At 44.9% G+C, this 27,652-nt stretch overlaps 1 protein-coding gene across 2 annotated transcripts in view; it reads left to right on the forward strand.

Moving 5' to 3' along the window:
• ccbe1 (collagen and calcium binding EGF domains 1) overlaps positions 1-27,652 on the forward strand; it is a 434,800-nt gene that overhangs the window by 380,233 nt on the left and 26,915 nt on the right. For both annotated transcript variants that reach the window (XM_072497324.1, XM_072497325.1), the window contains exons 3-5: positions 4,292-4,344; positions 11,964-12,098; positions 13,947-14,084. In XM_072497324.1, coding sequence (XP_072353425.1) covers positions 4,292-4,344; positions 11,964-12,098; positions 13,947-14,084 — 326 coding nt within the window. The remainder of the gene's footprint in view (positions 1-4,291; positions 4,345-11,963; positions 12,099-13,946; positions 14,085-27,652) is intronic.

A 27,652-nucleotide genomic window follows, 5' to 3' on the forward strand; every position in this document is an offset into this window, starting at 1 on the left:
CCCCCACCCGCCCCCCCCAAGGTTGCTGCTGCTGATCTAATGGCTTCCATGACCATCGAATGTCTCAAAGTAGTTAGCAGACAATGAAGTATTATTTGAGGGAGTAAGTAATTTCAGGGATACGCAGAAAAAGCAGGGGAATGAGATTAATTGGATTGACCTTCGAAAGAGCTGCTGCAAGCTGGTTGGATAGAATGACATCTTTCTATGTTGTACTTTTCATTCCATTTTATTTTTAATTTGCATGTGTGGAGTGTGGTAGTCGGTGTAGAGGTATTACGGTACCTGGTAATGCTGGAACACCATTGGTAGATATTGTATGTTTCCTATTGGTCAAGCTATATGGTAGCTCCGCCCTGTAAGGCGGGGTATAAGAGCCCATGCCTCCCCAGCAGTCTTCTTTCTGTACCTGAGCTGCTGGGGGGAACATCTAGCTTATTAAAGCCATCAGTTGGACTACAACCTCGCTTTAGTGGTCATTAATCGTGCATCATGGAGTTAAAACCCAAGGTCATGTACAGCATTTCAGAAAGAAAATGGTGACGCTGAGTTCAGGTGGAATAGGGTGCGCTACGTGAGGTGTCAAAGATAAAGCAGAAATGAGACTCTGGTGCTTATTGTTCAACTGAGCACATCCATTACATTTACTCACGGCTTTCCTTCCAATTGGCAAAGATTGACCATATAATGGTGAGAGAAAAACAACCATTCATTTACAGTCAGGTCACTTTAACACTGCAAACACTCTAATCCCATGTGTCACCTATTACCATGCACACTTGGGCACCATTTGCATTTAAAGACTTCTGACTTTGATAAATTATTTATTGTATTCTATCTTCCTGACCACAATGCGTAAGAGAAATAAGAGGAAGCTGAAAAGGAATCCAGATTAATCAGGCAGCATTAATAGAATCCAGATCACCCCAGCATTACTCATTCAGTATGATGTATAGACCCAGGTGCATGTTGCAAGAAATGCCTAAACTGGAGCTCAAGAGCTCTCAGGATGTTGCACTTCAGACATGATGATTTAATGGGTCTGTCTTTGCTCACTGTTGCGGCCAGATCTGCAACCAAGATTAACAACACTTCTGATGATGCCGGATAAAGTGAGCCTAGCTCTCAACATTTACGTCCCACAGTCACTCCAGAGTGCACCAAGAGGCTTTTGCTAGATCAGACAATTGGTTGAGCACTCCTTTAAAACAAATCACTTGCATCCAATTTACCAGGGTAACTCAACTTATGCAATTGAAAAATGCTCCCAGACAGGTGGTGGAAAGGGATATCAAAGATTTTAAGAATTAATTGTCATAAAATATTCAATGGTACTATTTCTGAAATAAGCAGGGAACACTTGGTGTTTTGAATCAATATTTAGCCCTCATCCAACATCACTAAAACACTTTATCTGCTCAATATCTCATTGCTGTTCATGGGATCTTGCTCTGCATGAATTGTCAGTTACATCACCGACATTACAAAAATGACTATACTTGTACTTCATTGACTGTAAAATTACTTTTGGATGACCCAGGGTGGTGAAAGGTGCTACATGACTACAAATCAACACCTTGGGAGCAGACTAGGGGACGGATTCTCTGGCCTCCCCGCGACGTGTTTCTCAGCATTGGGAGCCAGCCCACCATTGGCCGGTGGTAGGATCTTCTGGTCCTGCCGCTATCAATAGGATTTCCCATTGTATCCATCTCATGCCGCCGAGAAACACACGGCAGAGATGCACCGTTGGCGGTACTGGAAGATCTCGCCGGTATGAAGATTCGGAAGACATTGGGTGGCACAGTGGTTAGCACTTCTGCCTCACAGCGCCAGGGTGACTCCCGGTGGAGTTTGCAGTTTCTCCTCGTGTCTGTGTGGGTTTCCTCCGGGTGCTCCGGTTTCATCCCACAGTCCAAAGATGTGCAGGTTAGGTGGATTAGCCATGCTAAATTGCCCCATAGTATCCAGGGATGTGCAGGTTAGGTGGATTAGCCATGCTAAATTGCCCCATAGTATCCAGGGATGTGTAGGTTAGGTGAAAGGGTTATAGTAATAGGGCAGGGAAATGGACTTGGGTGGAGTGCCATTTCAGAGGATCGGTGCAGACCCGATGGGCTGAATGGCCTCCTTCTGCACTGTAGGGATTCTATGGTTATATTATGACAGTTGACTGAGGCAAATTAGAGGGTTGATTACACTGATATGGCATTGTTTGACCAAATATAAATCCTGATATTGATATAAATCACAGAGACTTTCAAATTCTTAACTGTACAGACGAAGGGTAGCATGGTGGCGCTGTGGTTTGCACGGCTGCCTCACTCGCCGTGGACCCGGGTTTGATCTCGGCCTCGGGTCACTGTCCGTGTGAAGTTTGCACATTCTCCCCGTGTCTGCATGGGTATCACCCCCACAGCCCAAAACGATGTGCAGGGTAGGTGGATTGGCCACGCTAAATTGCCCCTTAATTGGAAAAAAAATAATTGGGCATTCTAAATTTTTTTTTTAAGTATACAGATGAAGAGGGGCTTAACCCCTTACACATGAATTCACAATATTTAGGAGTTCCATTATGCTTTTATACTTAACCAGTCAGTTTCCCAGCTTTGTACCACATGGTCCATACTGCTGCATGTGACAGTTTCTTCCCCGCAATTCAGCAAAGGCACTCTCTATTCTCTAATTTGGGAGACCAGCCCATCCACAGCAACATCCGAGAAGTTACACACTCGGTTTCACCCTTCTGTTGCAGTAGCCTTTCTCCACCTTGTGCAGGAGCCGGCTCATCCCTTTAACTAAATACAGCCCTTCAAATTACAATGTTGCACTCTTGCTGCATTCTATCTCAAATGTAAGTCACCATCATCTCCTGTTGCTGGGTTCTGTTCCAGGTCCTTATCTTGACCTGTGAACATTATGGAAATTACCTGACCTTAGGATATCTAATGGTGCCGACCTCCTGCAATGCTGGGGGCATGAATACTAGTTCAAGTAGGATTGACAACCTTCCAGGCTTGGCCCGGTGTCTCCGGGAATTAAAGATTAACCTTCAGAAAACTCCTGCAGTAAACTAGAAGAAAAATCTGAAGGGCATTGAAAACTGGGGGGGGGGGGGGGGTTATTTTTCTTTGAATATTTTGTTCACTACTTACAAAGAAAATCAGACATGGGGAATAAAGGCTGTTTGACTGACAACCAATAATTGGTTAATAAAGAGGCTTTTGGCTATCTGATTGGTGCGAAAAGGTGATAGAATATGTTTATGGGTGTGCTGGGTGCCCAATGACAAGATTGTTATGGGCAGATTTGTTGAAGGCAGGAGGTCATGGTTTGTCACTCCAGAAATATGCCAAACCAGATTTGCTAGTCTCACTCCAATGCACTTATATTGTTGCAGCAGGAATCCGGAGGTCAGAAGTTCTCTGGCTGCATCTACTAGATTTTCAGGCAGCAACTTCTCACTGAACATGTAGCCTGTTGGCCAGAACAAGCTTATATATTAAAATATATTTGAAAAGGAGAACTTGGATTTTGAAAACTACAGCCTTATTTTTAAAAGGTGAACTGGCAGTCATGTACAAACTGAATTACTCATAGAATCTGTCAATATGTGAAAACCATGTATAAACTTCCTCTAAAACAAGTAAACCAGTTACCACATTAATACAGCAACAAGCTTCACCATGTTGCATGAGGGCAGATTTGGCAGATGACTTTGGTTTTAGCTGTTAAACTCCTTAAACACAATGATTGAGTGTTAAAGGTGTCACTCACCTGATGAAGGAGCTGAGCTCCGAAAGCTAGTGACTCCAAACAAACCTGTTGGACTTTAACCTGGTGTTGTAAGACTTCTGACTGTGCCGACCCCAGTCTATCGCCGGCATCTCCACATCATGAGTGTTAAAGAGTCAGTCACATTACCAAACTTAAACTGCAATGCATAACTTATGTCACAATCAAACTTGCCAAAATTTTGGGCCTTAGCACAGGGACAACCTAATATTAGACTGTCCAATTTTGTGTTCCTGGAGCTGAACTTGACCTGCCAGGAGTATCAGGAATTGCACGAGAGCATGATTTTCCATGAATCTTAAAGTGCGGAAAATTAGACTCAGTGCACATATAGCTTCCACAGCAGGAGCATTCAATCAAAACGATGAGGGGAGCAAAATAAAATATCTTGATTTTCAATGAACAAAAAAATGTGATATATTTCATGATTTTGCTTTAAAATAAACTAACTTGTGTGGTCCTGTCCTGTACAATAACTATCTATTTTATTTTTCAGGAAAAAGTGCTGTCAAGGTTATAAATTTGTTCTTGGTCAATGCATCCCAGAAGGTAAGTGACACCTGCGGTTTTGTGAAGAAAACAATGGCGTCATTTGTAAAAATGTCAGTGTATTCTGTGATGAATGTAAAATATTGTTATTTTTTACATTCTATATTTTTGCAGTAATGGTCTTAAAACCTGGGTTAAGACACATACAGACAGTATGACTGCTGGAGCTGAGATTAAGGTGTTGTAAAAGTGAGGTAATCATGAGGTAAAATAGATTTTGAGAGCCATTTACTTGTTTACAGATAGTTATATAATGGAATATTGTTTACATTTGAAGGTCCCCTAGGGCATCAATAGTTTATATGGGGTATTGTGTTTGGTCCTGGCTAAACAAGTTAAGGGACATCTTGTCAGAAGAGACAAAAGAATTATTTCTGCATTGGGTACAGGTGATGTAGTTAACTGGAGGAGCCAGGTCTGTCTGAAAAGGCAGTTGCTCCTAGAACGCTTATCTGAATAAAAATTATCCAGTTTTGTCTTGAAAGTTTCTCACTCCAAAGATTCTACGCAGGTAAAAGCAAGTAGAAACCTGGTTGTTAACTTTATTCATGAGTGGTATGTGATATGTATTGATTTGTTTAATTTGAATATAGTGGCAGATTTATTTAATTAGCAGAATTTAAACTCCAAGCTGACATGGTTGGAATTAAGCTCATGTCTCTGGATCATTAGTCCAGCATGTCATGGTGAAAGTAGACAGTAACAGATGCATGGGTTGAGATTGTGAGTGCTGTGGCAGACGAACATGGGGAAGTATTTTATTGCAGCTATTCACCAGTGATAGACCTTCTTCTGCTTTGCCATTATCCTCCTTACCCTTGCCACCCACATAATCAAGGAAGATGTTCTGCCCCACCTCTGTATCACCATCACCTTCCTCCCCTTCATCATTATCGATCACTGTTGATGGGAGAATTTATAGGGTCAGACAGTACAAGCGATGAATGAGTGAACATTATTACTTTTGAATTAAGGAGATTGAGAAAGGGTTGGAACTTTGTGGCTTTGTGGTACTTGACAAGGACGTGTAGTCTCGAAATCACTAACCTGGTGGCAGAAGTAAGTCCCTAACGGTACCATCTCCCATGGCAAAAAGGAGAGTGCACCTCCATCAGCTTTATGACCTGCCCCTCATAGTGGGTGAGCCCCTTAATATCAATGGAATGATTAAGTGTTTTCCTACTTTCCTGTTGCTCTTGTTTTAAATCAGAATTGGCTGTTCTCTCAACAAGTTACTTCCAGTTTCCCACCAGATTTGCACTAATGATCTTCCAATTAATTTGTTAATGAACAGACCACTGAAATTCTGTCGATTCAGCTGTGCAGATCATTGATGTGGGGGTGTTCGAAACTCATTTATGCAAGTAGTTAATCCACCACTGTAATTTCATAGTCTATATTTACAGAAATTACAAGCTGTGCATTAGCTCTGAACATAAAATTGTTCAACAAAACATGTTTGTTTACTGCTTACAGGCTAAAATGCTATCACAGAGCTACAACTTTAGCTAAGTCTGCCTGTTGGCTTAAGGCACACTGTCGACTAACATAAAATCAACCACAGATACGTCAGAATCCCTGAAGATCTATAGAAATAAAGGACATTAGAAACAAACTACACCATCAGTTCAAGTGCAAGTAGTCATGAACCAAGCAAGAACTCCTTATAGAACCAAAGGCAAATAATGGTGCAGAAAGAGGCTATTCAACCCAGTGTGTGTGCTGGCCAAAAAATAGAAAATGGAAACTAGCCGCTGTGATGAATGCAGGATTTTAGGATTTCGATAATATGTTGCCTTCCCACTTTTTCGACCAAACTGCATGACCTCACACTTATCCACATTAAACTTCACCTGCCACATTTTGGCCCACTCTCCTAACCTATTTATATCCATTTGTAAAGTTCTTATTTCCTCATTGCAACTTACTGTCTCACCTATTTTTGTGTTGTCTGCAGATGTGGCTATAGAACCTTCTATCCCTGTATCCAAGTCGTTTATATAGATTGTAAATAGCTGTGGTCTAAGGTGCAAATCTTGTGGCACCCTGTTAGTTACATCTTGCCATCCAATGAAAGACCCATTTATCCTGTCTTCTGTCCGTCAGTCAGTCTTCTATCCAGGCTAATAAATTACCCCGAACCCCATGTGATCTAACCTTGGGAATTAGCCTTCTGTGCAGCATCTTATCAAATGCCTTCCAGAAGTCCAGATACATTACATTTACAGAAATCCCATTATCCACTTTGCTTGTTTCATCTTCGAAAAACTCTAGCAAATTAGTCAAACATGATTTACTCTTCATAAAACCATGCTGAGTCTGATGTATTGCGTTTTGACTTTCCAAATGTCCTAATATTACTTCCTTAATAATGGATTCTAACAGTTTCTCAACAACAGATGTTAAACTAACTGGTCTGTAATTTCCCACATTCTGCCTCCCTCTCTTCTAATGCATTACATTAGCATTTTTACAATCCACTGGAACCTTTCCCGTGTCACTGGAATTTTGGAATATCATAACCAATCGATCCAATATCCCCGTTGCCACTTCCTTTAACACTCCAGGATGTAGGCCATCAGGCGCTGGGGACTTGTCTGCCCTCAGTCCCAAGAGAGTGTTGAGTACCGTTTCGCTGTTGATGTTGATTGTTCTAAGTTCCTCCCTTTCTATTTCCTCGGAATTACCCGTTCCTATAGGGATGGTACTAGTGTCCTCCACTGTGAAAACTGAGACAAAGTATTGATTTAGCATCTTTGCCATTTCCGACGATTAACTCTCTGGTTCCCAAGGGACTCACATTCATTTTAGAGACTCGCTTCCCTCTTATGTACTTAGATTTTGTACTTACATTTATGTTATGCTATCCTTTTGATATTTTGCACTAGTTTCCTTTCATAATTTGCCTTAGCTATTTTTAATACTTTTGTAGTAACTCTTTGTTAGTTTCCCAATCTTCCAGCCTGCCACTGGCCTTTGCAATATTATATACCTTAGTTTTTGCCTTTATATTGTCCTTAATCTCCTTGTTTAGCCATGTATGTTTTTTACCCCTCTTACCATCTTTCTTCCTCACTGGAATATACTTTAGTTGTTGAGTTGTGAGGAATTGAGTATCTCCTTAGACAGCTGTCCTACCTTTTAGCCTTCCTGCCCACTCTACTCGGCCCACCCCCCCCGGTCAAACTGAATTTTAAATTTTTCCATACTATGGTCACTACTCATACTATGCCCACTATGTGGGCAGCACGGTAGCATAGTGGTTAGCACAGTTGCTTCACAATTCCAGGGTCCCAGGTTTGATTTCCGGCTTGGGTCATTGTCTGTGTGGAGTCTGCACTTCCTCCCCGTGTGTTTCTTCCGGGTGCTCCGGTTTCCTCCAACAGTACAAAGATGTGCAGGTTAGGTGGATTAGCCATTCTAAATTGCCCTTAGTGTCCAAAAAGGTTAGGTTGGGTTACAGGGATAAAGGTGGATAGGGTGGAGGAGTGGGGCTTAAGTAGGGTGCTCTTTCCAAGGGCTGGTGTAGACTCGATCGGCTGAATGGCCTCCTTCTGCACTGTAAATTCTATAGTTCTATGGTACTCCCGAGAGGATCCTTAACTATGGGGTCATTAATTAACCCCTCCTCATTGCACAATGCCAAATCCAGGGTAGCCTGCCCCTGGTCCGTTCCCCAACATACTGTTCCAAAGAACAACCTCTGATACATTCAATGAACTCAGCCTCCAGGCTACTCTTGCCAATTTGATTCTTCCAGTCTATGTGCATATTAATATCATCTGCAATTGGCATCTGCAAATTTCCCAATCATGCCTTCCACATTTAGGTCTAATCATTAATATATACAATAAAAAAACAAGGGCCCCGAGATGGGCCCTGTGGAACACCACTGGAAACTGCTTTCCATTCGCAAAAGCATCCATCAACTATTACACTTTGTTTCTTGTCACTGAGCCAATAGGGTGACCAATACTGTACACAGTAGTCCAGATGTAGTCTCATTAGTGCTCTGTATAACTATTCCTATAAAAAGTAATGTAATAGGTCTCATATGCCATTGCACTGTTGATTTGTCTTTGAAGTCTTTGAAGGGGCTGGTTTAGCACACTGGGCTAAATAGGTGGCTTTTAAAGCAGACCAAGGCAGGCCAGCAGCACGGTTCAATTCCTGTACCAGCCTCCCCGGACAGGCGCCGGAATGTGGCGACTAGGGGCTTTTCACAGTAATTTAATTTGAAGCCTACTTGTGACAATAAGCCATTTTCATTTCAAGTTTCAAAGGAATTTTAGCAAAGGGCAAACTTTGGCTGGGTAGAGGATCAAGAGTAGAGGCACACACTCTTAAGTTCTTGATGACAGATTAAAGTTGTTATGAGGGACAGTTTATTTGGTTAATAGTGGAGAGCTGTGACCACTGTTCTAGGCAGGAGAGCAGGACTACCAGTGTCTTCATCACAGAGCCAAACTGGACCTAGCATGCAAGAGAAATGAAAAGTCAATCATGGAGTGTAAGGAACAGCAAACACACAGGCAACAGGATCTGAGACACAAAGATGGGTAGGAAGCTCAGAAGAAGGAATTGGAGGGAGCAGCGGTAGATGAGAAGACTTGTTATAGAAGCAAAATAAATTCCTGGCCTCATAAAACCAATGCCATTGCATTTTAGAACATAGAACATAGAACGATACAGCGCAGTACAGGCCCTTCGGCCCACGATGTTGCACCGACACAAAAGCCATCTAACCTACACTATGCCATTATCATCCATATGCTTATCCAATAAACTTTTAAATGCCCTCAATGTTGGTGAGTTCACTACTATTGCAGGTAAGGCATTCCACGGCTTCACCACTCTTTGCGTAAAGAACCTACCTCTGACCTCTGTCCTATATCTATTACCCCTCAGTTTAAGGCTATGTCCCCTCATGCTAGCCATTTACATCCGCGGGAGAAGGCTCTCACTGTCCACCCTATGTAACCCTCTGATCATTTTGTATGCCTCTATTAAGTCTCCTCTTAACCTTCTTCTCTCTAACGAAAACAACCTCAAGTCCATCAGCCTTTCCTCATAAGATTTTCCCTCCATACCAGGCAACATCATGGTAAATCTCCTCTGCACCTGTTCCAAAGCTTCCACGTCCTTCCTATAATGCGGTGACCAGAACTGTACGCAATACTCCAAATGCGGCCGTACCAGAGTTTTATACAGCTGCAACATGACCTCATGACTCCGGAACTCAATCCCTCTACCAATAAAGGCCAACACACCATAGGCCTTCTTCACACCCCTATCAACCTGGGTGGCAACTTTCAGGGATCTATGTACATGGACACCGAGATCCCTCTGCTCATCCACACTTCCAAGAATTTTACCATTCTCCAAATATTCCGCATCCTGTTATTCCTTCCAAAGTGAATCACCTCACACTTCTCTACATTAAACTCCATTTGCCACCTCTCAGCCCAGCTCTGCAGCTTATCTATGTCCCTCTGTAACCTTCAACATCCTTCCGCACTGTCGACAACACCACCGACTTTAGTGTCGTCTGCAAATTTACTCACCCACCCTTCTGCGCCCTCCTCTAGGTCATTGATAAAAATGACAAACAGCAACGGCCCCAGAACAGATCCTTGTGGTACGCCACTTGTAACTGAACTCCATTCTGAACATTTCCCATCAACCACCACCCTCTGTCTTCTTTCAGCTAGCCAATTTCTGATCCACATCTCTAAATCACCCTCAATCCCCAGCCTCCGTATTTTCTGCAATAACCTACCGTGGGGAACCTTATCAAACGCTTTACTGAAATCCATATACACCACATCAACTGCTCTACCCTCGTCTACCTGTTTAGTCACCTTCTCAAAGAACTCGATAAGGTTTGTGAGGCATGACCTCCCCTTCACAAAGCCATGCTGACTATCCCTAATCATATTATTCCTATCTAGATGATTATAAATCTTGTCTCTTATAATCCCCTCCAAGACTTTACCCACAACAGACGTGAGGCTCACCGGTCTATAGTTGCCGGGGTTGTCTCTACTCCCCTTCTTGAACAAAGGGACCACATTTGCTATCCTCCAGTCCTCTGGCACTATTCCTGTAGCCAATGATGACATAAAAATCAAAGCCAAAGGCTCAGCAATCTCTTCCCTGGCTTCCCAGAGAATCCTAGGATAAATCCCATCAGGCCCCGGGGACTTATCTATCTATTGGAACAAGCTTCATTGGTCTCTTTTTTAAAAATCATTGGTGAAACAACATGCCAATGGAACAACTGTGCATCACTGTACTGAGAATAAGGCAGGATGGAAGATGGGCAGCTGGTCCATTCGTGCTCAGTTTTGGCCAAGGGGTAATTGTGAAAATTCACCCCAGAACTGAAACAAGTTCCGCAGAGTTATTAGACATTAAGCCTTCTGCTGCTTACATTGGTTTGTTGTTTGAGACAAACAGTTTGCATTTTTCTAGATTGAACTGTGCTTGGTTTCAATTAGTTTAATTTCAAAATTCTTCTCAGGTTGGTTGCATTCCTCCTCATTATTTTCTTTTCCTCTAATGAGACTTTTTATAAGGTCACAAAAAGTCCACACCAAGTTTGTAAAAACGATTAACATACTTTATTTTAAAATTACTGGAGGGTATATAAAGCTCCAGTAGCTCCCTACTGGGTCTTCACTAGTCAGTGCCTTACTGACTAACTCTATTTCTACATAGCCAGATGTTGTCAGTTGTTCCCCAACCCCTTATCAAGGGAGCTCGTATTCTGCAAGGTCCACAAGGTAGTTAATCATTCCTACACCGTAAGACTCATGCAGGGTTATAACAATGCTATTTACAAACTTGGATTTGTTGTTTTTAGTGGCTGGGATATTCCGCCCATTTTTGATGGACAGGAATGGTGTCGGGGCAGAGAATCCAATAGGATTCCTCAAACTGCTTTTACGGTGCTGGGATTTCCCATTCTGATTGACTACACACTCCACAGTGACGTAATGGGAGTCGCCATTACCCCATTACCATACATTTTAATATCATTAGTGGGCTTCCCCACTGTATTATTGCCACACCTATGGATTCCTCCCCCTATCGCCCCGCTGGCACCCACATGTAAGAACAGCACCTAGGGGAAGCAGGTCATGCCCGGGCGGTACAGGACAATACCAAGGTACCAGAGAGGGATGCTTCCGATGGGGATATCCATGAGGGCAGGTGGTTTCCTTTGGGGTGGGGGGCAAATCGTGGAGGTTTAAACCAATCTCTTGAAGGCTGACATTCCTGGAGGGGCAGCCTCATTCAGAGCCTGCCCTACCAGCTTGACATCTTAGTACCTGCCTCCAAGATGTCTTTGACCAAGTGTCAAAAGTATGGTGGGGAAAGCTGGCAATGGAGCTGGCGGGCTACACACCACTTTTGCCACCTGAGTTGACACTTAGTCAAAGATTCCACCCAGTGTCCACAGAAAAATAATTTATTATATTTGACAAGTGTCTCAAATCTGAGTCTGGGATATCCACCTACGATCCTTTTCCAGTTTGAATCTTTAATCTCTGAGTCTTCTCTGCGCCTTTGTCATTCATTCAGCAATAACTCTCCTCTTATTGTTCCCATTCCAGACTATGATGTATGCTCAGGAGCACCGTGTGAACAACAGTGCACTGACAACTTTGGCAGAGTGCTATGCACATGTTACCTGGGATACTACTTTGACCGTGTGAAGCACAGAAACAGAGAGAAACCATATTGTATTGGTCAGTATGAACACTTGAACCATTTAATTCACGCCAATTATTACCCATCACTCCTTACAAACATCACAGCATTTTCCTTCAACAATACCTTCCAAATCCAAAGACAAAGGCACAGCTGCATGGGAATGCCAGCACCTAAACGTTTCCCCCCCAAGTCACATCCTATCCAGACTTCAAAATATATTGCCGTTCCTTCACTGCTGCTGGGTCAAAATTGTGGAACTCTCTCCCTAACAGTGCTGTGGGTGTACCTACACTGCAGGGACTGGAACAATTCAAGAAGACAGTTCACTACAACCTTCTCAACGGTTGATTCGTAGTGAGCAATAAAAATACTGGCCGAGCCAATCTACAATCTACCCAATGAACACACTGATACCCAATGCTATACCAACACTTACATACCCCCAAAAAGAAGTTTGCAAACTACTTCAGCCTCACTGTTACTGTCTGAATTGTTTTTTTGTAATTTAAGATCAGTTGGTGGTGAATGCATGAGAGAGACATTTACGAGATACGTAGCAGCCTATCTTGCAAGCCATCATAAATCTTCTAAAAATACTTGCTGAGTGAAGATTTCCGCAAACAGAATCCTTCTTCTATTTTTATGGGAAAAACCAGAATCAGATCGGCCTAAACATGTTTTAACGTAGAAGCACAATCTTGTGTCCTTGGATCGTAAATCTGGTCAAATCCTGGGAAACTATATTTGCAGAAATTGTATGGAGGATATGTTAATAGAATATATTCAAGATAATTTTCTAGATCAGTTTGCTTAGTATCCGAAGAAGGATCGGGCTCTTTTAAATCTGACGTTGTGCAATCAGGCAGCTTTAATTAATAACTTTGTAGTAAAGGAGCCACTGGGGACAAGTGATCATAATATGAGGAATTTTATATTGGGTGGACTTTTCCATTCTGAGATTAAGTTCTATGGTGGGGTGGGAGCAAGGAACATTTTCCACCAGGGAGGCAGGTGGGAATTTACGCCGTATCACATGATATGGCCTCATTAATTATGCATTTGGAGATTTCCTGACATTTTGTGTGGTGAGACAGCTTAGATGGCTTGCACACCATTTTTCGCATCTGAACCCTATATTTAAAAGGTGTCTGGACACCAACTGATCCACCACTGAAGGAACGTTTCCACATTCTGAAAGATCCTAAAGATAGAACATCCACCTCCGGGAAGCTGCTGCATCCAGAAGATTCAGCTGGTAGATGCTCCACCCACCCACTGCAGCATGCTGCGTTCCAGGGTGCGGTCACTGGAGGCCTCCATCTTCCATGCCAATCTCCAAGGGCTGCTCCAGGCCTTCTTCAGCTAAGTCCTGACATCTCCATGCCATGTTGGTCCAGGCGCGATGTGGGCTAACGTGATATCCAGCTGGTGGCATGGACAATTGGGTGGGGGCTACGATTCCAGTTGGGCCTTCATTCACAAATAAGATGCAGAAGAAAGGGCTGCTTCATAGGTGACTTGTCTTTCCACCTGATGCCAAGGGTGTGTCGTAGACACTGGAGATGTAAATTATTGAGCTTATAATGCTCTTGGTAGTTACTGGTTGTCCAGGCATCTCTGCCATACAGCAATATGCTGAGGATGCAGGCCTTGTAGGTAAACGTCTTGGCCCTGCAGTTCAGGGGGTTTCTTTTGCCCTCAGATTTTGTTAGTCAGCCAAAGTTAATTTGGGAAATTATCCGGTTTGTCTGGTTCACCTTCTGCTATCTTAAACAGCTAATCCATAAAGGAAGCTGGAAAAACTCATTTAAAAGCAATTTCATTTTTCAACAATTTTCTTCAGCTCATTAACTCACGTTATATATTAAATGTTGTTTTGACAGATATTGATGAATGTGCCAAAAGCAATGGAACTGCGTGTTCTCACATCTGTCTCAACACACCAGGGAGTTACCAATGTGCGTGCAAGGAAGGCTTCTATCTCAAAGAGGATGGGAAGACATGCAGCAAAAGTGAAAGTGGTGAGTTCTGGCCGAATGAGTATAAAGAACTAAAATGGTTTACAATTAGATTATTTTACCTTCATAGTAAAAGTATCAAGTTGACGGTCAACTCCACCTTATTTATTTAATGAGGATAAGCTGAAAGGTTACTTCCTATTCTAGACTATTTCTTTCACTTGTGTCCCGACAAAGAATCCAGTTTGTATCAGAAACCATGCATAACAATTAACATAACTATTCTTAAGCGGAGGTAAACAATTTTAGAAGATTAATGTATGGTTACATGACCATTTTCAAATCACAGGTTATTTGCAAATTGGTGTTTTATGACTTGTTTGCAACTCAAACAACTATTCATGAGATGGGAAAATGCAAGATTGCGGCTCTTTTTCAGGAGCAGGGGATTGAAATGCAAATAATATTGCTTTAAAATTGCTGTAACAGTATAGCCCCTTGTGAATGTTGTTAAATGTCAGTTGCTTGATGCTGTAAAGGAGCTCATGAAACTTTGCCAAAAGCAACACTGAAGTCCTCTTAGGGAGGTAAATTTTCAATTCATGTTGATCCCTCAATGTTCCAGTAGCTTGCATTGATTCACTTCACATTTAACAGAAGATTACTCACCTAAATTAATTCATAGCCACTTTGTGAGCTCTTATTTGGTGAAAACATTTGTGTAAATAATTTGACAAAATGATAGGATCCATGCTTTCCTCAAAAGTCCTTCGGTCACAGTTAAATGACAACAATTCTGTAATAAAGAGTGCTAGACAACAAGAGACACATTCTCCTTTTAACTCAGAGCCCAGATTTGAATCCAATCTCAATTTAAGGTCCAAGTTTCATCAGCCTGCTGGTTTGATTTCCTTCTAATTTCTAGTTGTGCCACATCATGGAATTGAGTATCTCATTAACTGCAGTCAAAGGACTTCTGAAATAATTATGTTTTAATAAGGTCAAGGTACATTTTAGAGCAGAATATGGAGTTTTAGTTTGTATACAACCCATGTAACACCTTAAAAGAAGCTGTGGGTGCCATACCTGAACTTCCAGCCTTTCCTCGACAGACACTAAATTTATGAGCAAAAATATTACAATGAAATGAAGGAACATTTGAAAATTGTCCCCCTGAGTTTTTATAAACTAGGGTGACACAATTATACATTTCTCTTTCAGAACCAACCAAGGAACTCACAGGAAGTTAGAATGGTAAGTGACCATTCAGCTTATCTGCATAATAATTAGGCTGGAGTTGTCTTTTGGCCCAATATTAACAACTGAAGGAGAATTTGAGTCATGCATTCAATACTTCATCAGAATAGAATGTACCTTTTTGTTTTTCCTCCCTCCGATTTTCTCTTTCTCCGCTGAAGACATTGACTTATACTGGAACACACTTACATAGTTGTCAATTACCCTCCAACACCTGTGAATATGTTTCTCCTTCATAGTGGAGCTGACGTGGTGAATCCTGGTAATTTGTCTGTGGGAGGCATTGTCACTGAGCCTGATACTATTCTCCACACATGTTCTTTCCAGCAAAAGACATTACATATCAAACAAGGGCAGGAATGGGAATAACACCCTCTCAATTTTAGGAGCACCAAGACCAAATTTATTGCTTCCATTTTCTCCTTGGCTGAGATAAGCTTAAGTAGCATGGGCTCCGGAGTAAATCTGGAACATCCCTATGGCTCAGTAGCACGTGGTAGAAGGCATTTATCCACTATTTCGGAGACATGGATAGAGCAGGGACAGGAATGGATGTTGCAGGGGTTTAGGTGTTTTAGTAAGCTCAGAGAAGGAGGCAAAAGAGGGGGAGGTGTGGCGCTGCTAGTCAAGAGCAGTATTACGGTGGCGGAGAGGATGCTAGATGGGGACTCATCTTCCGAGGTAGTATGGGCTGAAGTTAGAAACAGGAAAGGAAAGGTCACCCTGTTGGGAGTTTTCTATAGGCGTCCAAATAGTTCTAGGGATGTAGAGGAAAGGATGGCGAGGGTGATCCTGGATAAGAGCGAAAGTAACAGGGTAGTTATTATGGGAGACTTTAACTTTCCAAATATTGACTGGAAAAGATATAGTTCGAGTACATTAGATGGGTCGTTTTTTGTACAGTGTGTGCAGGAGGGTTTCCTGACACAATATGTTGACAGGCCAACAAGAGGCGAGGCCACGTTGGATTTGGTTTTGGGTAATGAACCTGGCCAGGTGTTGGATTTGGAGGTAGGAGAGCACTTTGGGGACAGTGACCACAATTCGGTGACGTTTACGTTAGTGATGGAAAGGGATAAGTATACACCGCAGAGCAAGAGTTATAGCTGGGGGAAGGGCAATTATGATGCCATTAGACGTGACTTGGGGGGGATAGGTTGGAGAAGTAGGCTGCAAGTGTTGGGCACACTGGATAAGTGGAGCTTGTTCAAGGATCAGCTACTGTGTGTTCTCGATAAGTACGTACCGGTCAGGCAGGGAGGAAGGCGTCGAGCGAAGGAACCGTGGTTTACCAAAGAAGTGGAATCTCTTGTTAAGAGGAAGAAGGAGGCCTATGTGAAGATGAGGTGTGAAGTTTCAGTTGGGGCGATGGATAGTTACAAGGTAGCGAGGAAGGATCTAAAGAGAGAGCTAAGACGAGCAAGGAGGGGACGTGAGAAGTATTTGGCAGGTAGGATCAAGGAAAACCCAAAAGCTTTCTATAGGTATGTCAGGAATAAGCGAATGACTAGGGTAAGAGTAGGACCAGTCAAGGACAGGGATGGGAAGTTGTGTGTGGAGTCTGAAGAGATAGGCGAGATACTAAATGAATATTTTTCGTCAGTATTCACTCAGGAAAAAGATAATGTTGTGGAGGAGAATGCTGAGACCCAGGCTATTAGAATAGATGGCATTGAGGTACGTAGGGAAGATGTGTTGGCAATTCTGGACAGGCTAAAAATAGATAAGTCCCCGGGGCCTGATGGGATTTATCCTAGGATTCTCTGGGAGGCCAGGGAAGAGATTGCTGGACCTTTGGCTTTGATTTTTATGTCATCATTGGCTACAGGAATAGTGCCAGAGGACTGGAGGATAGCAAATGTGGTCCCTTTGTTCAAAAAGGGGAGCAGAGACAAATCTGGCAACTATAGACCGGTGAGCCTCATGTCTGTAGTGGGTAAAGTCTTGGAGGGGATTATAAGAGACAAGATTTATAATCATCTAGATAGGAATAATATGATCAGGGATAGTCAGCATGGCTTTGTGAAGGGTAGGTCATGCCTCACAAACCTTATCGAGTTCTTTGAGAAGGTGACTGAACAGGTAGATGAGGGTAGAGCAGTTGATGTGGTGTATATGGATTTCAGCAAAGCGTTTGATAAGGTTCCCCACGGTAGGCTATTGCAGAAAATACGGAGGCTGGGGATTGAGGGTGATTTAGAGAAGTGGATCAGAAATTGGCTAGCTGAAAGAAGACAGAGGGTGGTGGTTGATGGGAAATGTTCAGAATGGAGTTCAGTTACAAGTGGCGTACCACAAGGATCTGTTCTGGGGCCGTTGCTGTTTGTCATTTTTATCAATGACCTAGAGGAAGGCGCAGAAGGGTGGGTGAGTAAATTTGCAGACGACACTAAAGTCGGTGGTGTTGTCGACAGTGTGGAAGGATGTAGCAGGTTACAGAGGGACATAGATAAGCTGCAGAACTGGGCTGAGACGTGGCAAATGGAGTTTAATGTAGAGAAGTGTGAGGTGATTCACTTTGGAAGGAATAACAGGAATGCGGAATATTTGGCTAATGGTAAAGTCCTTGGAAGTGTGGATGAGCAGAGGGATCTAGGTGTCCATGTACATAGATCCCTGAAAGTTGCCACCCAGGTTGATAGGGTTGTGAAGAAGGCCTACGGAGTGTTGGCCTTTATTGGTAGAGGGATTGAGTTCCGGAGTCAGGAGGTCATGTTGCAGCTGTACAAAATTCTGGTACGGCCGCATTTGGAGTATTGCGTACAGTTCTGGTCACCGCATCTTAGGAAGGACGTGGAGGCTTTGGAGCGGGTGCAGAGGAGATTTACCATGATGTTGCCTGGTATGGAGGGAAAATCTTATGAGGAAAGGCTGATGGACTTGAGGTTGTTTTCGTTGGAGAGAAGAAGGTTAAGAGGAGACTTAATAGAGGCATACAAAATTATCAGGGGGTTAGATAGGGTGGACAGTGAGAGCCTTCTCCCGCGGATGGAAATGGCTGGCACGAGGGGACATAGCTTTAAACTGAGGGGTAATAGATATAGGACAGAGGTCAGAGGTAGGTTCCTTACGCAAAGAGTGGTGAGGCCGTGGAATGCCCTACCTGCAACAGTAGTGAACTCGCCAACATTGAGGGCATTTAAAAGTTTATTGGATAAGCATATGGATGATAATGGCATAGTGTAGGTTAGATGGCTTTTGTTTCGGTGCAACATCGTGGGCCGAAGGGCCTGTACTGCGCTGTATCGTTCTATGTTCTATGTTATATGTTAAAGCAAGGCCCACAAGTTCAAGATTTTTAATGCCAAATCATGCCAAAAAATATCCAGTAGCCTTTTGTGCTTACTAATTAAGGGACAGAGCTCTCCCACCTTTTTCTTCTTTGTTCTTTCATGGGAAGTGGGCATCGCAGGCAAGGCCATTCTTAATTGCCCTCAGCCAAGTGGCATTTTAAGAGTCAACCACATTATGTGGGTCTGGAGTCACATGTAGGCCATACCATGTAAGGACAGCAGATTTCCTTCCCTAAAGGACATTAATGAACCAGGTGGATTTTTACGGCAATCAACAATGGCTTCATGGTCATCATTAGACTTTTAATTCCAGATATTTTATTGAGTTTAAATTCCACCACCTGCAGAGCATTACCCTGGATATCTGGGTTACTTGTCCAGTGACAATACCATTATGCCATCGCCTCCCCTAAAGGGGACTAAGGATACAGCGACTGTGTTAACTGTGGATGAAAAATCACTCCTTCGTGGTGTTTTGCAAATTGCTGGATGCATACCATAATAGAAAGGCAAATGTACCGCAAAAAGGAAATATTAAGCAAAATCACTCTGCCCCATGCTCTTTGTTTAAAAGGAAACATATTTATAACTGAAAGAAGTAGCACAAGATATGGAACGGATTATGTGAAAAGCTCATTGTGTATGGAAGTGGTAGCTGATAGAATCTGGTAGGCTCTGGACTGTGGAGATTGCAGGGATGTGGGGCGGGATTCTTCAACCCCGGGCCGGGTCGGAGAATTGCCGGAGGGAGATTCACGGGACGCAACTCCGACGCCGGTCCGTCACCGGAGAATCCCCGCCATTGGCGCCGGTCGGGGCCGCTTTACACGCCCCTGGTGCTAACATTTGGTTGGTTCAATTGGCTCTGTTTTATAACCTTTGCTCTAGAGTCGCCAGTTATCTTTATGGTACCGCCACGAGGTTCAGGTTCAAGTAATGATCAATAAATCAACACACCAATTAGTAAGATTCAAATCAATACACATTTATTATACACAGTAAATCGCTACTCATGCGATTTACTTTCTAGGCTATTTCTATAACAGGCCTATACTTAGCTTCGGACTGGCCCATCAGGTCAGGGGAACAAATGGCCTTTCGTTCGGGTTCTGAAACTGCAGGATTCAAAAGCTGGTATAGACTGGTAGCTAGGAGCGCCTATCTCGTAGCGAGCATTGACTTGAGACTTACTTATTTGGAGGCCGCCGGACAGGTCACTGCCAAGGGTTGCTTCGCGTTGCTGACTGACCCTGTCAAGAAGGACGATTTGAACTTGGGTATTTTACTTTATAGTCCCCAGGGGCTTCCCGCCGCCTTTCGGGGCGGATCCCGTACCTGGTTTCAAGTGATTGGACTTTGTTCCAATCGTTTGGTTCGATTTCTCCAATACTGGAGCTGTTCCCTGATCGTAGGGCGGTCTTTAAGTGTCCGTTAACCTCTTTTATGTCTGGCTTGGCTTTGTTTACCTTAAATGTTTCGATTGTTACCGGGGATCGCTCATTACTATGCAGATGGCTGCTACATTACTATGCAGATGGCTGCTTGTATCGATGCTGTCTGTGTTTTTGCAGAGTCTAATACACAGTAACTTGCGCCTGCTAGTTTTTGCCTGTGTTGGCTGAATTTCTCTTCAGCCTTTGCGGTTCTCCATTTTAAGTCGGGAAGTGGCCAACTCAGGTGGCTACACCCTCCCCTGGTGATTCCCGCACGCGTTGGGCCAAATGGGTGCCGAGATAGGCCGATGCGCAGACCCGCAGCGCCCGTTTGACACCGGTATCGGCAGCTAGAGCTGCGTGCGTCACTCCAGTGCCGTGCTGGCCCCCTGTAGGGTGCAGGATCACTGATCCTGGGGGCCTGTTGATGGCGTCGTAAAACGCGACGGCGTTAATGACGGGCGTCAACACTTAGCCTCAGGATCAAAGAATCCCGCCCGTGCTGCGAGACTGGTATGTACCATTTTAATTATTAATTTCATTATTTATTACACTGCAATTTTACATACTCGTTCCTCACAGGTGCCTAACCTGACTTTTGTTGACAATGCAGAACTCACATGGACTTATTCAAAAACATGTATACATTCTTTTCACAGGCAAATGGGAATCCATAAATCAACCTAAGGTTTCCAAAAAGAGCACCACCCAACTGAACACTTGAACGAGGAGCAAGCACCAGCAAGCATGCATACACTAAAAGTGGAGATAATGTGTGGGATTCTCCCTTCTGGGGATTAAGTCCCCACGCCCGCCGGAAAACGGGTGAGAATCACTCTGGACTTTTTCCTAGAAAGTTCAGGATGATTCTCCGTCTTCAAGGGGGCCAGCAGGGCCCCAGCGTGCGTGTCACAGCTCTGGCTGCTGCCAGGGCCCTGCAGTTACGCCCGCGCGGCCGGGGCAGGGTGGGTCCGTGAGCTGTTGGATGCACCTGTGGACTGTGACCTGCGGGATACCACACAGGTCCCCGCCCTAGCCCTGGAATGATCCTGAGGCCTAAACGTTCAGGGCTGCGGTGACCTTTATGGCCACCGGGAGCAGTTATCCTCCTCCATGTGGTACCAAGTCAGCGAGGACATGGCACAAATGCCGCACTATCTGCTTGCTGAAGCGGAATTTCCTGTGTCACGCAGTGTCTGTCTTCTGTTCGAATGACCAGCGATGCCTGCACACCCTGGAGCATCGCGGGACTCCCCGTCAGGGTCCCTCCCTGGCCTGATGGGTGGCTGGGTCCTCAGGGTGTGGGACGGGGTCTGGCACATGGTCTGCCACCTCGAGCATCTGCAGACGCTGCAGCTGCTGCCGTCTCCGGCGTCTGGCCACCCGGTCTAGCAGCAGCACCACTACAGGCGTGTTCTGAGTCCAAAATCCCTGCCATAGCGTTAAATATCTGTAACACATGTGAGGGGGTGTTAGACTGGCAAACAATGGTGGCTCCCACCCCGGGACCCTCCATTCCCCCATTGATCCCCCCCTTCCAGGCTTTGCCCTCTTCCAGACCCTTCCATCAGGCAGAGTTACAGAAGCGCAGCAGGGTAGCACAGTGGTTATCACAGTTGCTTCATAGTTCCAGGGTCCCAGGTTCGATCCCTGGCTTGGGTCACTATCTGTGCGGAGTCTGCATGGTCTCCCCCTGTCTGCGTGAGTTTCTTCCGGGTGCTTCGGTTTCCGTCCAAAGTCCAAAGGTGAGCAGGTTAGGTGGATTGGCCATGATAAAAATTGCCCTTACTGTACAAACAAAAGGTTGGGTGGGGTTACTGAGTTACCAGGGTAGGGTGAAGGTGTGGGCTTAGGTAGGGTTCTCTTTCCAGGCTCGATGGGCCAGGTGCAGACTCGATGGGCCAGGTGGCCTCCTTCTGCACTGTAAATTCTATGATTCTATGATTCTATAAGTCTGAAGACCCGCACATCCAGACTTAGGAACAGCTTCTTCCCCACAGTTACCAGACTCCTCAACGACTCTCCCTCGAACTGATCTGTTCCCTATAAGACACTATTCACGTGCTCTATGCTGCTCCTACTTATGTCATATTTTCATTGTTATTTTGCACTTGTTCCATACTGTAACTAATTATTTATTTGTCAATGTTCTGTGTACTTTCTCGCATTCACTGTAACTATCTACTATTTTTTGTTGCCTACTGTGTACACACTGTGTATGTTTCCTTGGCTGCAGAAAAATACTTTTCTCTGTACTTCAGTACATGTGACAATAAATCAATCAATCAATCAACCCCCCTCACCTGGAACGACCTGCCCATGCACTACTGGCCGCAGCGGGCTCCCCTCACCGGATCCCAGACCCTATACCCCGGACACTCGCTCATAATGTCACCTGGACTGGGCACTGGTTCCCTCCCTGTAGCACTCACCCACCCTCCGGCCATGGACATGTCCCCGGAGCTGTGCCCCATCCCCTGGGTGTTTTGATGTTGGCTGCTGCGTGCGTCGTGTTGCTTCCCTCAGTGTTGAGACACAATGTCCAGGCATCACGGTCTGATTAGGATGCTAGGCACTGACTCCCACATGCTACATGGCCCGCCAACCCACGGGCAACTACTTAGGTTGTGTGAAGTGCTCACTTAACCATGATTGCCAATTCCTTATTAGCAATACCTTCAGCCACACTGCCAGAGGTATCGGCAGTCAGTGGGGATTATGGATGGTCAGTGGGGCAGGGGGGAAGGGACAAGGGTTGTCCCCGGAATTGATACACACGATCCAGGGGTTGGCACGATGATGCCATGCATGAATGCCCCTCCCCCAGCTGCTTCCCCTCACCCTCCCATGGCGGCCCATCCCTGCGGAGGGTTCCTCCCCCCCACCAGCCGAGGATCCCCGACCCCCACCGTCAAGGACTGGGGTCTTTGCCTGTGAACAAAGATGGCTACTCACCTCCTCAGCACCCCGCAGAAGCCCTTCCGCCAGGTTCACATGTTTCAAAAGGAGTACTAATCGGCGCCAGCGTGAGCACTTGCAGGGGAGGCCGATGAATGACAGGAGGCCGGTGGATATGGGGTGGCTCCCATTAATTGTATGGAAATAGGGCTTAAGTGGTGATAATTGGTTTCTCACCACGCTACAGCGAGATTCCGATTTTGCCTACGGGAGCGGGCCGGTCGCATCACAAACTGCCTGGTGCGGTTCTCGTTTTCAGCCTCTCCCGCTACTCACCGGCCTCGCTTCGCTCGAGCGTGAGTGCAACGAGGCCGGAGAATCATGCCCAGGGTTTCACGTGAGTCCAAAATTCAGAATCTAAAATCCAATGGCAGATTCGTCCAGAGTGTAGCATGCTGACTATTGCAGGGGGATCCATCTTTCACGAAGCGAGGACTTCCATGATGGGAGAAGGAAAGAAGAATCAAATTAGTTTTGATGGCATAGCTACAAAAGTTCCAATGTTCCAGTCGTTCACAGTGTAGATGAGGGCCAGGAGATTTTAAACCTGGACAGAGCTCTCTCTACCTGTTAGATGGTAAATGGTAGACAATGGCACGTTACTCGCCTGGGGTTCTGCTTCACTTCTGACAATAAATGAAGATAAAATCTAAAAACTGTATAATTAAAAGAATGCAGAATGTTCAAGTTTCAGCCATGTGACAGTGTTTTCTGGTCAGAATGTGTACACTGCAGAAGGAGGCCATTTGGCCCATCGATCTGCACCAACCCCCTCAAAGAGTACCCTACCCCCATAACCCCGCCTAGCCTGTGCATCACTGGGATCTAAGGGGAAACTTTATCATGGCCAATCGACCTAACCTGTACATGTTTGGACCATGGGAGAAAACCGGAGCACATGGAGGAAACCCACGCAGACACAGGGAAAAAAGGCAAACGTCACACAGTCACCCGAGACCAGAATTGAACCCGGGTCTCTGGCACTGTGATTCAGCAGTGCTAACCGTGTCACCCCATAATGATGATTATGAATCACTCAACTGTCTATTTTGATTTTACAGCTCACAAGCATGCCTCTAGGCTGGCAAATTACTTTGAAATTACATTCGATGGATGTTGCAACAATTCTAAATGCCTTACACAGAAGACATAAATGGAAGGGAGGAGGTTACATCTGGAGCAGATTTCACTGGAGCAGAGAAGACTGAGGGGTGACCTGATTGAGGTGTACATGATTATGAGGGGCATTTCATAGAATTTACAGTGCAGAAGGAGGCCATTCAGCCCATTGAGTCTGCACCGGCTCTTGGAAAGAGCACCCTACCCAAGGTCAACACCGCCACCCTATCCCCATAACCCCACCCAACACTAAGGGCAATTTGTCATGGCCAATCCACCTCACCTGCACATCTTTGGACTGTGGGAGGAAACCGGAGCACCCGGAGGAAACCCACGCACACACGGGGAGGATGTGCAGACTCCGCACAGACAGTGACCCAGACCGGAATCGAACCTGGGACCCTGGAGCTGTGAAGCAATCGTGCTATCCACAAGGCTACCGTGCTGCCCTACCTACCCTGCATGGACAGGGTGGATAGGGAGCAGCTGTTCCATTTAGTTGAAGGGTCAATTAAGAGAGGACACAAGTTCAAGGTGAGGGGGCAGAAGGTTTAGGGGGGATTTGAGGAAAAGCTTTTTTACCCAGAGGGTGGTGACAGTCTGGAATGCACTGCCTGTGAGGGTGGTAGAAGCGGGTTGCCTCACATCCTTTAAAATGTACTTGGATGAGCACTTGGCACATCATAACATTCAAGGCTATGGGCCAAGTGCTGGCAAATGGGAGTAGTTCGGCAGGTCAGGTGTTTTTCATGTAGACTTGCTGGGCCGAAGGTCCTCTTCTGTGCTGTATTATTCTGTGATTTTGTGATCTGTGTATAGAAATCAACCACACTGCCAGGATTCTACAATCAGAACGGGCAACAGCATCTGTGCTTCGCACCTCGAGCACCGCCCTGGCCACCTACTCACCTGCCCATCTCCACACCACCCCTGTTGATGGGCAGTTGGTAGGGCTGTTCAGCTAACAAGGCCCCAGGTTGAAACTTATTGTGTTTTAGAGCAGGTAACGGTGAGCCCATTAGCAGCACATTAAAGATTAGAGGTCACAAACAGCTATCTTTATCCATAACTGGCTGGAGCAAACATGTGATCAGCTGGAACCATTCTGGAAAACAAAAAAATAATTAAATGAAGTAGCCAGGCTGACGGAGATGCATGGATACCTTTCTTCCTGTCCTGTGCCTGGGACAAACTTGAAGACAGCATTGCACCATTGGACCTCCCAACTGCCCTTGATACAATGTGGCACATTGGCCTGCTGCCAAAACTGTCCAGAGTGCTTCCAACCTCGGTCAGGACAGCTACTGAAAAACTCCTTCACAACAGATGATTCAGAGTCCACCTTTGACAAGGACGAAATGCATGGAGAAGACAGGCCAATGGAATATCGCAGGGCTCAGTGCTAGCCCCAACACTGATTAATATAATGCAAAGGGAAATAAAGAGGTAAGTCAGGACCACGATAAAAAAGGAGCTATGGTTTTGCCTGAGTCCAGAGTTCAGAATCTGGGGCGAAATTCTCCTACCCGCCCCGCCACATTTCTGCTCCGACCGGCCGGCGGGAGTCTCCGCAACACCGGCCGGTCAATGGGGTTCCCCATTGTGGGGCAGCCCCATGCCGTCGGGAAACCCCCGGGCGCCGGCAAAACGGAGACTCCCGCCGGCGGAGAATGACACCCCTTAAATCCAATGGCATATTCCTCCAGAATGTAGCAGGCTGATTGTTGTAGGAGGAGGTGGTGGTGTAGTGGTATTATCACTAGACTAGTAATCCAGAGACCCAGGGTAATGCTCTGGGGACCCAGATTCGAATCCCACCATGGCAGATGGTGAAGTTTGAATTCAGCGGAAATCTGGGATTAAAAGTCTAATGATGACCATGGAAAAAATTGTTGATTGTTGTAAAAACCCATCTGGTTCACTAATGTCCTTCAGAGAAGGAAATCCACCATCCTTGTTTTGTAAATAAATTTAGAGTACTCAAAATATTTTTTCCAATTAAGGTGAAATTTAGCGTGCCCAATCCACCTACCCTGCATATCTTTTGGGTTGTGGGGGTGACACCCACGCAGACATGGGGAGAATGTGCAAACTCCACGTGGACAGTGACCCGGGGCCGGGATCGAACCCGGGTCCTTGGCGCCGTGAGGCAGCAGGGCTAACCACTGCGCCACCGGGCCCCCCTGGAAATCGGTTGTCCTTACCCACATGTGACTCCAGACCCACACAACGATGCAGTTGACTCTTAAGTGCCCGCCACTGAACCGGCTGAGCAAGCCACTCAGTTCAAGGACAATTAGGGATGGGCAACACATATTGGACCAGTCAACGACACCCACGTCCCAAGAATGAATTTTTAAAAATGACTTGCCAACAACCACAACGAGCAACTCCATCTATGCCGATGACATCTGTTGTACCCAAGCTCTGGTAGGATCTGGATGCAGTGCCAGAGAGTGTGATGGAGACAGGTTCAACTGTGGCTTTGAAACATATATTTAATAAGCATCTGAAGAGAAATAAATATTGTGAGCCGACAAGGAAAAGGTGGGGGATTGAGACAAGCTAATTTGCTTTGTAGAGAATGAGACAGTTGTGTAGTGATAATGTCACTGGGCTAGCATTCCAGGGGCTTAATCTAGTGCCCCGGGACATGGGTTCAAACCCACCATTACAGCTCCTGGATTTTAAATCCAATTATTTTTTTAAATATCTGGATTTGAAAGCTACTTTCAATAATTGTTGCCATCATTAATTGCCCTCTGAAATGGCCCAGCAAACTATTCAGTTCAAGGATGGGCAACAAATAATGGCCTTGCCAGTGATACCAAAATTCATGAAAAAAACATTTTTTAAACGAAGGACTGAACTGCATCCTTTCGTGCTGTTACCATTCTGTGAATTCAAGATGATTGAAGGAAAACCCATCGGGTGGAGTCTCCCATCTCGCCAGTGGTGGGACCTGTTGCAAGCTAGAACGGAAAATTTGGCGTTCCAGTCAAACCTCCATTCACTCTCAGCGACACTGGAAAATCCCAGCTTCAAAGGAGGACAGAAGATTTGTGTTACACCGGGGAGTGTGACCCCCCCATGCCAGAGTTTACTTTCTGTGCTATGCCTAAGGAATGCTGAAGGCTATAAAGATTGAAATATACGTCCTCACCAGAGATTACAGAGCAAAACAAAGAGGTTGTCTCTGTGATGCTCTCAGTTTCTGCCTGGAATGTTCCTGTCGTAATAAAGTTGGGAATGTTTTTCTACAATTTCAAACCATTCTTGTTTTTTTTTTGTACAACTGCATATCATGTGGAATCCCGAGCTTGGCATTTTTCGAAAAGACACATAAGTATGCTCTATATATACACGTGTATATTGTTTTCACATGATTTTATCCAAGAGCACCAACTTTTATAAATTATAATTAACCAAGCGCACAAAGCGCCGTCCTGTTTACAATTCATCATGGAAAATGGCAACATTACTCACAGCTTCTATTGTTGTTGGATGCGGTGCAGACATATGACTTCTGTGTTCTTGGCTGCATTAGCAATTGAAATTGAGACACATTTTA

Source organism: Scyliorhinus torazame, chromosome 3, assembly GCF_047496885.1.
Source record: "Scyliorhinus torazame isolate Kashiwa2021f chromosome 3, sScyTor2.1, whole genome shotgun sequence".
Lineage (NCBI taxonomy): Eukaryota > Metazoa > Chordata > Chondrichthyes > Carcharhiniformes > Scyliorhinidae > Scyliorhinus > Scyliorhinus torazame.